Here is a 12,666-nt window from a genome sequence, read left to right as displayed (position 1 = left end):
AAATAAATAAATAAATAAATAAACAAACAAACAAACTAACTAAAAAGCTGGAAATTATGAGAAAAAAAAAGTTCTGGGCAGAGTCTCACCAACAGAACAGCTCATGGAGAACAAAGAATTCCTGAGCTTAAAGAAAAGGTAGAAAAACTGGATCAAACAAGGGCAAAGATGAAATAATGAGGTAACGCCGGGAATTCCAAGATACATGACACTCTGAAAAGACCTAAGGCACAAGAGGAGCACACAGCTGAGACCAGTGAGAAAGCACTGGGTGTCCCACAGTGAGGAACACTCTCCCCACAGAGAACTCTGGCTCCAAGCAAACCAGGACACGCTTCTGGCCTCTAAGGGTACACAGAGCAAACATTCGCACGCATGTAAATAGACATACATACATACATACATACATACATACATACATACATACATATATACATATAAATACAAATCCTTTAAAGGGCATAAAAAGGGTTTTTAAAGCATATAACAGAGTGCTTCCCCTAGTTTGGAGAGATATGAGACATTAGGGCACTAAACAGACAAAGCCAGAAAGAAGCAGCCCTCATACTATAAACAGGAAAGATAAAGCAAAGGAAGTACAGCAAAGGCATCAGGAGAGAAACACCGAATAAGGTGACGACATCCGAAATAACAGTGGTCAGTCAACTGACACCTGAAAGCAAGGAGGACCCGGACAGACATTCAAGTTCCGAAAGACAACAACTGCCAACCCTGACTGCATACCCAGCCACACTATTTGTAGTAACTGAAGGAAAATAAAACTTCCGATGATTACTAAGTCAGTTCTTTAAGAAAAAAAAAATTACTTGAAGAAATCTTTCAGAAAGAGAAAAATAAACTTCCATCCAGTAAAGAATAAACCACACTAGAATTAACGGATGCAGAGAGGGGAAAGCAAAGACAGTATGAAAATCAACAAAATGGACAGTAGTCACTGCACATTTTTCAATAATAACTCCGAGTGCTGCCGATTATGCTGGTACACAGCTTTAACGCAACAATTGGGGGGCAGAAGTAGGGGGCTCTCTATGAACCCAAGGCCTGCATGGTCTAGTCAGCTGTTCTCAACCTTCTAATAGTCCTGTAACCATTTGATACAGTTCCTCACCTTGTGGTGATCTGCAACCATAAAATTATGTCCATTGCTACTTTGTAACTGTAACTTTGCTATTGTTATAAACTGTAATATAAACATCTGTGTTTCTGACTGTTTTAGGCAACCCTTGTGAAAGGGTTGTTCAACCCCTTGGGGGGTTGACCTTGGGGTCAACCCACAGGTCGAGAACCACTTACTCTCTATTTAATAGGTTCCAGGACAAACAGGATTTAAAGAAGACCCTGTCAAAACAATACACACAAAAATAAAAGGAAGGAGGGACTATTAACAGTCCCAATTTCGGGGTTGGGGATTTAGCTCAGTGGTAGAGCACTTGCCTAGCAAGCGCCAGGCCCTGGGTTCGGTCCCCAGCTCCGAAAAAAAGAAAAGGAAAAAAAAAAAAAAACAGTCCCAATTTCTTTCCCAATGAAAACACACATAAACCAGGAGGGATAGTTCAAAAGTTAGGAGCATTGGCTGTTCTTCCAAGGGACCTGAGTTTGATCTCCAGCACCCAAATGACAGCTCACAACCACCTGTAACTCTAATCCCTCCAAGAACACTGCATGCATATGGTACACAGATATACATGCAGGGAAGACACTCGGATACAGAGAATAAGAATAGTATTTTTTAAGAGCAGATGCCATCTATATGCTGCCTCCAAAAAACACAACTAACTCATCACAAGGCAGACACTCCCTGAGGGTGAAGAATGAAGAAAGGATACTCCACCAGCCCTGGGACGGATGCAGGTGCCATCACCTTAATATCTGACACGTTATCAAACTACCTTCTAAATAATGTTTCCACCCAGAGACTTCAGAAGCTTCTTCCTGCAGTGGGCAGCAGTTAATACAAAAATTCATAACTAATCAAAGTAGTAAGAATGACTGTTGAGCACTCAGTCATAAATGGGACAGCTGTACCAATACACACACACACACACAAACCCGGGCATGCACACACCACGGGCACAACTCAGGGGAACATGACAGAAGGGGACAGACAGAAAGACTGTAAATGCTGGAGGGTAGGGAGGGGTCCTGTGAAATGCCATGTCATGGCCACTGCACTCAAGAACTCGCCAAAGCTATGGATAAATGCACAAGACCCATACAAGTCGAAACCAACAGGCAATTCCAATCGACATTCCAGTAGGCAGCAAAAAGAGAGGGAGAGGACACTGTAGTAAGAGGGCCTAGAAGAAGGGAGGGTGATGTATGATGAAAATACACTGCCCATGTATATGAAACTATCAAAGAAAAAATAAGGTACCCTTCTAAAACTGTAGCCACATTTCATGGGGTTGACACTCTCCTTCCATTGTCTGGGTGTCAGGAGTTGAACTTAAACACCAAGTGCCTCATACACTCAGTATCTCATCAACCTGAGCTTCTTGTTGTATAACCCTCAAAACAATCAATAGTTTACCTAGTTAAGCCTTGAACTGTTCTATAAATTATCCTATCAATATGAGACCTAACTTTCATGGCCACTCCCCTGCACTGTTGATCTGAATAAATAAATTATACCTCTCATAATAATCCCACAATATTTCACTGTGACAGAGACTATTCCAATTATGAAAACAGAATGTCGGGGTTGGGGATTTAGCTCAGTGGTAAAGCGCTTGCCTAGGAAGCGCAAGGCCCTGGGTTCGGTCCCCAGCTCCGAAAAAAAGAAAAAAAAAAAAAAAAAAGAAAGAAAACAGAATGTCAATAGCAGCAACTAGATCTTTACACTAAGAATAAAATTAGGGGAGAAAAATACCCTCACTAGCCTGCTGTCTCCAAATATACAGGGTATTCTTGTTTTGTGTGTACATGTGAGAGAGACAGAGAAAAAAGTCTGACTGGCCTTTAACTCACTATGTAGACCAGGCTGGCCTTGAACTCACAAAGCTGTCTACCTATCTTGCCTCCCAAGTGCTGGGATTAAAGGCATGGGCCAGAACATCAAACTGTTCATCGGCTTTCTAAAATATTTAGGAAAAGATTGTACCTCAGTAAGTTTTAAGTGTACGAGCAATTTTAAATACATTAAATTAACACTGCTTGTATCTAGGCAGTGTCAAAGTACTTTCAAGCTAAGCACAGAGATAAATACCTAGAATCATAGCACACAGGGAGTGAAGCCCACCTAGACCACTCTGAGCTACAGTGGGTTCAAAGTTAGCCTGCACTATATAATAAAACCCTGTCTCAAAAGGAAAGGAGGAGGAAGAGGGGAAGGAGAAAAAGAGGAAAGTGTATTCATATGAAAAAAATCTACTGACAATTTTATTTCAAATATGGCAATTATTAGTAAGTGCTTTTTTTTTTTTTTGCCTGACTTCAGAATGTCTAAAATGAACCAAGACAGTGTTCATATTTCACTAAAACTTTGAAGTCCAAGTTACAGGGAACAGACTGTTTTAATCCTAGAAGGTACAGTCTCTACTACATCAAGAACTTCCAAGTTCTATAAACAGAGCAGTCTTCAACGATCTCCAAGGTAGCAGGTTCCCCAGTAAGGAGACAGTCTCTACAAATCACCAATTACCCATCCCAGTGACACAACATAAACCACGGAGACAGAGCTGGAAACTGCGTCTGAACTGTATGCGCCTCTTGGCATTCTCCTTTCTATTGTGCACCCACAAGAAAGAGCTCAAAGCTCTCGACTGCCAGGTCTGTGACTGCTGTCCTGACTGGACCATGCTGAGCAGCAAAGACTAAATAAAGCCTGAGTCACTGGAGAGAGCAGCTATTCTGAAGGAACTCCCTTCACTCTCACAACGCCAGAGTAATTCTGTCCAGAGGCTCCTCTGCAAATGCCTGGGTGTGGGCCCTGGCTTGCTCGTTTTAAAGACCTGAAGCTTCCAGAGTGCTGTGTTGCACAAACTTTGTTTTTTATGAAGGGAAAAGACAAGGAATATCTTAGATTCCTTGACGACTTTCAGTCCATCCACATCTGTATTCTTCCCAGCCATGACACGTTCATGCCACCGCCCTGGTGAGCCCCGATTACTACTTCCGACAGGTGCTCTGTATCTCCGGATCTGCCAGGACTCCATGAACTCCACAAACATACACCACATTCATCCAAACGCACAATCACACCCACACGCCTAGCTGCTCTCAAGATCAACCAATAACCTTCCATATCAAAGGTCATCCCGTCTGCAGCCTCGGCCTTCTTTATTTTATTAACTCCCCACGGACTCGGGATGAAGGTCCAAAGGCCTCAGCACTGCCCACGCAGCCACTTTCTCCCTCCTCAGCCTCATTCCCCAGTTGATTCCTCTCCACAATCTACCCATGGCCACCATGTTCCTCGCCTTCTCCCTCACTTCCCAGCCTCCATCCACGCCATTCATTCCCTCTGCCTGAAACACTCCTAGCCTCTACCATTCACCCTTCTTACAGTCCTTGCTGAAGAATTACTTTGTCCTGGATACCCTCATCCACCTCCGCCTTACTAGGACAGTTGCTTCTCATAGCACCCAGGACAACCTATTCAACTCATCTACTCTGCCTCATACTTCTGAGGATGTGCCAAGACTCTCACCCACCATTATTCATCATTCAGAGGCACTCAAGTATTTGTGTGGAATATATTCTAAGTTTCCCGTGCAACACAAGAAAATGATTAAAATCAGCTATGACATAACAAAGACAATAATTTGGTTATTCTTTGGCATGAAATACAAAGTCCACACGTGTCTACAATCACCCTTAGGAAAGGTTTAAAAGGGTGTGTTAAAACGTGTTCCCAGGTAATTACTAGCTGTGTGCTCACTACTTCTGTTAGGCAAACCAAGGGCTCATTAAGGTGGACAGACTCAAAGAGCAATGAGGGAGCCCTTGGTGCTGTAGGTCAAGACTTCTGCAGTCTGCTCCCACCAAAGTCTCTTAGCCTGACTCAGAATCTGCTGGCTAGAGGCAAGGAGCCGTTGCATCCACGTCACTAGCTTCTAAGCCTTCATGAAGTCAGGATTCCCTTCACTTCGCTCTATTCACTAATGGTCCCAAGGACATAAGAGCAGGTTGCCAGGAAGCAGACCTCTCTACACTCTGGGCCACCACTGAAGCTGTCCTTGGAAGCTACTTTCTACAGGCCCCATGTCCCGGAGTAAGTTACAACCTAGGGCTTGTGACACTACATTTTTCCAAAGTGATGTCATAATTGTGATGGCACTAGGCACTCTGGAGCACTCTCCCACCACGCCCTGCACTCCCTACAAGAAGGAGCAAGTTAACCATCCTGACTACCTCATTCCCCCATCCAGTAATGGCTAGTCCTGTAAGATCCCTATGAGTCGCACTGTCCACCCAAACACAGACAACCCAATTAAGGTCTGTAAAGTCTTTGGATCGGGTTAATGTTGGTGTCTGATTTTTTTTTTCAACATTTTTCCACAATGAAGTTCAAACCAAACTTTTTCAATGCTTTAAATTAAAACGAGGAGACTCTACAGCTAAAATACCGCTTCATCTTCGGAATTTTTGCTAATGCCACAACTTGTCCCTAACTCCTGTCCTTCCGCTCAGAGTTTCTTTGGAAAGGGTACACACTTCAAAACCCCTGAACTGACCCTGAACTGAAAGCCTTCCCCAGAGATCTGCATTAAAATGCACTTCCTACTCTTCTTCACTCTTAGACATGTCTTTAATTCCTACATCAACCATTCCTGGAGTATGGAAGAGCCACTTCCCAGGACTTCCCAGAAACACCAAATTTCCTTCACCCCAGCACAATCTCTAAATAAGAGAGAAAGCCTGAATCACAGAAGCTGCCTTAACTCTCCAGTTTCCTTACACAGAGCTAGTCATGAGGTATGACCACAGCTTGTTAGGTGACGACCTAGAAAACCCAAAGTGTTCCAAGGACAACTTAAACTAGAACTGCTGGTTAGAGTGGAGGTCCCATCTATTATCTATCTGGTCCCTCCCCCCCCACCCCACTCACCCTAATGTGGCATGGGATGCTACACTCTGTGTTGTGAACATTTGTTTTTTTAATTTTTTTAAATAGGGAAAGAGAATTTGAGACTCAAAGAGGAAACCAGCTCTCCTATCCCACAAGCCAGACTGGCTTGAGGTCCTGTTGGGAAGTTTCTGTTTTCAGTTCTGTTTAGTTGGATGGGGGTGTCTGTTTGTTTTGGGGGTTTTGTTGTTGTTTTGTTTGTTGTTGCTGGAGGTTGTGATGGTGGTGGTGGTGGTGGTGGTGGTGGTTGTGATGGTGGTAATGGTGGTGGTGGTGGTGGTGGTGGAGGAGGGGTGGGTTGGTTTTTTTTGTTTGGTTGGTTGGTTTTTTTTTTTTTTGGACAGGGAAATTTTTAGAGACTCCCTGATTCTATACATTTTAGATGAAAGTGAGACCCCTCAACAATCCTTTTAACTTTACTCTCCGAGCCCGAATTCTGGACTGTGGGGTTTGTTCACACGTAGTGTGAACAGCTAGCTTCCTAAAAGCAAATGGGGACTGCGATATAATTTAGGAAGTGATGATGCAAATCTCCCGGGGAGCAGCAGGGAGGAGGGGAGGTGAAAAAGTCAGAGGAAATACCCTCCTGATGGCTGGGCACTAACTCATTCCAAGATGAGGGGGAGGCGGACTGACCTCCACAGGCCAAGGGAAAAGGGGCAGCCCTGCCCCACTGAGAAGTGCCAGCGCCGCCACCTCGTCCCTCTCGCTCACCCATGGCCCCTCACCCTAAGCCGGCCTCAGGGCCAGCGAGTCCCACAGAGGACAGCTCGGCCCGGGCGGTCCTCCTCCTCCTCTTCCTCTCATCCCTCCTATTCCTCCTCCTCCCCCCCCCCCACCCTCAGCGTCCCCTACCCGCAGCCCTCCTCAGGCCGAGGCCGCGGTCCCCGCCCGCTCCCCCGAGGCCCGGCTTCCGCGGCCCAGCTTCCCGGGGCTCCGGCCTCCCTCGGGTCCCCACCACCACCCCCGAGGCCCGCGCCCGCGACCCTGCCCCCACACTTACCCCCAGAAGCCGCAGGGACAGCGAGGCGGCAGGCTGGGCGCTTTGCTACGCTCGCTCCCGGCGTCTCCCATGGTGCTCGGCGGCGGCGGCGGAGCTCGGAGGCGACGGCGGCGGCGGCGGCGGCGGCTGGGCCTGGGCCCCCCTCGGAGGAAGCGGAGGCGGCGGCGGCAGCGGCGGGGGGCGCGGGGCGGGGGGAGGGGGAGGGAGCGGGCGCGCAGGCGGGCGCGAGTCCGGGGCTCCGAGCCGGGATTCCAGGCGGGTCAGCTGGAGGCGGGCGGCACCACTCGGCCTGAGGAGAGGGGGGGGCCGCGGCGAGGAGAGGGAGGGGAGCTTCGGAGGAGGGGCTGGGCCGTGCGAGCCGGGGAGACCCGGCGCCCTTGGCGGCTCTCTCCGCCGCCCCCCAGCCACAGCGCTGTCCCTTACGGCGGCGCTGGCGGGTTCTGGACTGGGTGGGGAGGAACCCAAAGCCCCCGCGGGCCGTGGAGTCGCAGAGGCCGGCTGTGACGCCCCGGGCCCCCGCTCGCTCCGTAATCCCCTCCCCCCTGCCCCGTAGACGGCGCTGACCGGACAATGGCCGCTCCGCCCCCTCCCTCAGCGGACACCCCTCCTGAGGCGGCGCGATGGTCTCGCCCGGGGGAGCCGCCGCCGCCGGAGTCCGGCGGATCAGCTGGGATCGGGGCGTGCCACTTTGTTCAGCGCCTCCGAGGCTGGGCGGTTCGTGCTCGGCTGAGTTCCTCGTGCGAGCCGCCTCTCAGACCTCCATTCTTCCTAGAACTTTTACGAGAGCTGGCTTGTGCTCCAGGCTGAGGAAGGGGAGAGCAAGGTTTGGGGGAAGCGTTGCCTCCTCACCCCCCGAGTAAAACAAATGGTACGCCCCAAGCAGGCCGGAGACCGGATTAGTTGTTTAGGGTTGAGTTGGGTCGGTCCCAGAGCGGCGGCGCATGCGCCTGGAGACCTTGTCGTCCATCCAGAGGTGGGTGGAGCGTTCCCAAACCCGGAAGTCGTGTAGGTGTCCAGTGTCCACCGCTGGCCGCCTGGGTCTTCAAGGCCACTGCTCGCGTTCCTGATCCATGCTGCCGCGAAGCGTTTCTCCCCAAACTGCCAGCCGTCGGAGAATCTCACGTCCCATTTCCCCCACTCCCAACCCACTCTGACAGTTCCACCCGGAAAAGTGGCCTCCCTCCTGACAACTGAGTTTCTGTAACATGTGTGTATGCTACGTCTCTCCATAGCAAGTCGTGGGGTAGAGGAACGTGCCCAAGTGTTTCACCCCGCTGATGTCGTCCAGTCTTGGAGTCCCAGGTTCACTTCTCCCTGGGGCGAATACGGTTGGTTGGGGGAAGAGATTTGACTTGATCCTTGATGGATATTAAAAAGGGACCAAACTTGAACCTTTGAAAGAATCCTTTAATATTCCTTACCACGGTCCTGAATTCTTTCTCTTCTCCAGTCAGTGGTGACCAGAATAGCCCGCCATTGATCACTAATTTAAACACAAAAGAAAAGTCCACCAGAACTCCTGGAGAAATAACCTGGTCCTAAGGGGTTTGGAGCCAACTTAAAAGTCCAGAATTTCCAGGAAAGGCTACCATGTACCCTCTCAACTCCAAGGGAATCCAGCCCCAGAGAATATTACTTAGGTTAACTTTATTATCGAATAGTACTTTTTCTTTCCTTTATATAAGTTTAGTCGTTCTCTGAATTTGTTAACGCTGACATCCATTCTCTTGGCCTCTAATCATCTAAAGCCAGGAATTACATTGAGTTTTATAATCCTTGCAACGGTGCAACTGAGTGAAGACAGTGATCACAAAAATTAAAACGTTTAACACTGGGGGTTGGGGATTTAGCTCAGTGGTAGAGCGCTTACCTAGGAAGCGCAAGGCCCTGGGTTCGGTCCCCAGCTCCGGAAAAAAAGAACCAAAAAAAAAAAAAAGTTTAACACCACGGGGTTTAATTCTGACTTTGTGAACTTTTACATGCCTTCAATAGAACTGCTTCTGTCAGAGTGCATAGGAGCTGGGTGGGCGTGATGGTGTGTGCCTTTAGTCACAGCCCTCCTGAGGCAGAGGCTGGCAGATTTTTGTGAATTCGAGGACAACATGTTCTACATCATGAGTTCCAGAACAGCCAAGACTCCATACCATGACTGGAAAAAAAAATGAATAAACACATACGGCATTCCTCACTCTCATGTTACCCTTAAATTTTCACTTAGACTGGCATGCACTTGCCACATAATGAGAGACAAGACAGCCTTTGAATCTAAGTGAGGTGAAGTCCCCCCAACTCACATCTCTCCGTATTGGCGTCTTGATGATTGTCTTTTCCATGTAGAAGAGAAAACCCAAAGGAAAGTTGGATGTAAACATACATAATGGTCACCCAGCAAACCGCTTGCCTGCCTGCCTGCCTGCCTGCCTGCCTGCCTGCCTGCCTGCCTGCCTGCCTGCCTGCCTGCCATTAATTCAGCAAGCATTCCTTCAGTTCCCAGGATGTCCCATCCCTCTGGAGACAAGAATGAATCATAAAATGAAGCTTACCAGCAGGTCCGAACCCCCAGTATGCAAGAAGTTAGAGCATTAGCCTTCCGTCTTCCTCCTAGACTCCACTCACCACTCCTCATCATGTCCCCTACAAGTCAGCTGCTTGTCTGTCGCTCTTTCTTAAATGTGCCTTGCTTGCCCGCATATCATTCTCCTGACCCTCCCACTGGCCCAGCATGTTCCTACTGTGTCAGCAACATGTTTCAGTGCCCTCCACCTCTGCCACAAGAGAGTTGGGTCCTTCTTCCTGTTCCCATTCTGGGACAATTCCGGCGATTCTCTATGTTTATCTCTTCTCACACAGCTGTCTTCAAAGGTCTAACATTAGAGCAAGGTGAGCCCATATCTATTGAATGGAAAACTAATTTGACAAAAATCCAGTCCTTGCCAAGAGCCTTGTCTTTGCAAGTATCAAAATCACACACATTTCTTCATGTGAAATCAACCTCCCTTCCTCCCCTCCTCTTTCTCTGTGTGTGTGTGTGTGTCTGGTGTGTGTATGTGTATCTGTATGCAGTATATGTGTGTGTGTGTGTTCAATGTGTGTACAGGGTGTGTGTCTGTGTGTGTGTGTGTGTGGTAAGTGTCCTTGTATGTGTGTCTATATGGTGTGTGTATCTCTGTGTGTGTCTGTATGGTGTGTGTATCTGTGTGTATGTGTCTGGTGTATGTGTGTGTGTGTATCTGTATGTGTATCTGTATGCAGTGTATATGTATGTGTGTGGTGTGTATATGTGTGCAGTGTGTGTCTGTGTGGTGTGTATATCTGTGTGTGCAGTGTCTGTGTGATGTGTATATCTGTGTGTGCAGTGTCTGTGTGATGTGTGTGTGTGCACGGTAGGTATCTGTGTATGTGTCTGTATGGTGTGTGTATCTGTGTGCAGTATGTGTGTGTATGTGTGTGGTAGGTGACTTTGTATGTGTGTGTATATGGTGTATGTTTGTGTGTGTGTCTGGTATGTCTGTATGTGTGTCTGTCTGGTTTGTGTATCTGTGTGTATATGCAGTGTGTGTGGTATGTATGTATGGTGTGTGTGTCTGTGTGATGTGTGTGTGTGTATGTGTGTGTGGTACATGTCTTTGTGTGTGTGTCGGTATGGTGTGGGGGGCTGTCTTTGTGGTTTGTGTGTGAGTGTGTATGTGTGTGTGGTAAGTGTCTTTGTGTATGTGTGTGTGTGTGTGTGTGTGTGTGTGGTAGGTGTCTGTGTGTGTGTCTGTATGGTGTGGTGTCTTTGTGGTTTGTGTGTGAGTGTGTGTCTATGTGTGTGTACCTTTGTAGTTTGTGTGTGTATGTGTATGTGTGTGTAGTAGGTGTCTTTGTGTGTGTGGTGTGTGTGTGTGTGTGTGGTAGGTGTCTTTATGTGTGTGTGTCTGTATAGTGGGGTGTCTTTGTGGTTTGTGTGTGAGTGTGTGTCTATGTGTGTGTATTTTTGTAGTTTGTGTGCAATTGTGGGTGTGTGTGTGGGTGTGTCTGTGTGTTCAGCTGGTAAAGGTGCATGCCAACAAAACTGATGACCCGAGCTCAATGCCAGGATCTACATGGTGAAAGGAGAAAAACAACTCCTGGAAATTGTTCTCTGCCCTCCACATGCAGCCACGTGCGTCCATTCATATACACATGTGCACAAAATAAACGTAGCTAAGAAAAAAAGCCCAAAATACCAAAAAAAAAAAAAAAAATTTCAAGATCTTGCAAAGCAATTGGGCATGCACACAGCTCTAATTCCAGCACTCAGGAGGCTGCAGTAAGAGGATCACAAATTCAAAGCCAGCCTGGGCCACACAGCAAAACACTGTCAAAAATCCGAAAATACTAATTACAATGTCACAATGGGCCAGTCTCACACAAGAACATTAAATATCAACAGGAAGCCATGTGGCTAGTCCCTCGAATCCTTTCTCTCTGGTCACAAGGACTTTCATCTCTGCTTCTGCAAAACTGCTTCATTCTCCTTGGACCTGCTTCTCTGAGAACACACGCCGAGCTTACTGATCCTCATGTCAAGAGCAAGCTAAGAATCATTAATATTGCTGGACTCTAGCTGTGCAGTCTTGGCTCATGCCAGCTTTCAGAAAGCAGGGGCAGGCAGCTCTCTGAGTTCGAGGCCAGCCCGGTCTACAGAGCTAGTTCTAGAATACCCCAAGGCTGCACAAGAAAGAAAAAAAGGTGTGTGTCTGTGTGTATTCCAGTTTCCAAGGGAAAGCAACTAGTCAGCCTATTATATCAAGTTGTCAGACCTTGGTCTTAACCTCTGCCAATATAACTGTGCAGTCAGGATTCTCGTTATACAAGTGTGACTGCCAAGGACCCATCCTGGGAGCTGTGGTTCTCAAGAGGATCAGTTGAGCCAGTCTCAAGGCTCATGCCTTTAATCCCAGCACTTTGGAAGTAGGTGCAGGAGAAGCTCTGTGAGTTTAAGGCCAGCCTGGTTTGTACGGGAAGTCTCAACCCAGCCAGGGCTACAGAGTGAGACCCTGTCTACAATTAGAAAAAAAAAAAAAAAAAAAGGGGTTGGGGATTTAGCTCAGTGGTAGAGCGCTTGCCTAGGAAGCGCAAGGCCCTGGGTTCGGTCCCCAGCTCCGGGGAAAAAAAAAAAAAAAAAATCATTGCAGGGCTGGAGAGATCACTCCGGTTAAGAGCACTGGCCGTTCTTCCACAGGACCCTGGTTCAATTCCTTGGCAGCTCATGGACTCTGGTACCCTCACACTGACAAACATATGAAAAGCAGCAATGCACATAAAAAATAAATGTTTTTTAAAAGCTGTATAAAAAAAATATCACAAAAAGAAAAAGATCAGTTGTCTGCTTGGGGGAGGTTCCAAAAGGTGAACACAGCACCAAGAAGCAAACTTCAGCATGATGCTCGAAAGCATCAAAGACAATGAGGATCAAGACTTTTCCAAGAACGAGCTCCAATTTAAACCACCCCAGGCCTTCGTCTCTCCAAGAAAGCATCACTGACACGCCCTCGTGTTACATAATCCTACGCAACATTCATTGCCCTGTAATACTTGTTACAGTTCACAA

At 47.6% G+C, this 12,666-nt stretch overlaps 1 protein-coding gene and 1 long non-coding RNA gene across 2 annotated transcripts in view; one reads left to right on the top strand and one right to left on the bottom strand.

The window, feature by feature from the left end:
- Zfand3 (zinc finger AN1-type containing 3) overlaps positions 1–7,283 on the bottom strand; it is a 195,085-nt gene extending 187,802 nt beyond the window's left edge. The window contains 1 exon segment of the mRNA NM_001012175.1: positions 7,092–7,283. Coding sequence (NP_001012175.1) covers positions 7,092–7,162 — 71 coding nt within the window. The 5' untranslated portion in view covers positions 7,163–7,283.
- A 792-nt stretch (positions 7,284–8,075) lies between these two features.
- Positions 8,076–12,209, top strand: LOC147998562 (uncharacterized). Its single transcript, XR_015645645.1, has 2 exons — positions 8,076–10,888; positions 11,045–12,209. It is a non-coding gene; the product is annotated as an uncharacterized LOC147998562 (long non-coding RNA).
- Positions 12,210–12,666: the final 457 nt, after the last annotated feature.

The sequence above is a fragment of the Rattus norvegicus genome, chromosome 20, assembly GCF_021556685.1.
Source record: "Rattus norvegicus strain SHRSP/BbbUtx chromosome 20, alternate assembly SHRSP_T2T, whole genome shotgun sequence".
NCBI classification, from domain to species: domain Eukaryota; kingdom Metazoa; phylum Chordata; class Mammalia; order Rodentia; family Muridae; genus Rattus; species Rattus norvegicus.
This window is presented reverse-complemented; position numbering and strand designations above follow the sequence as displayed.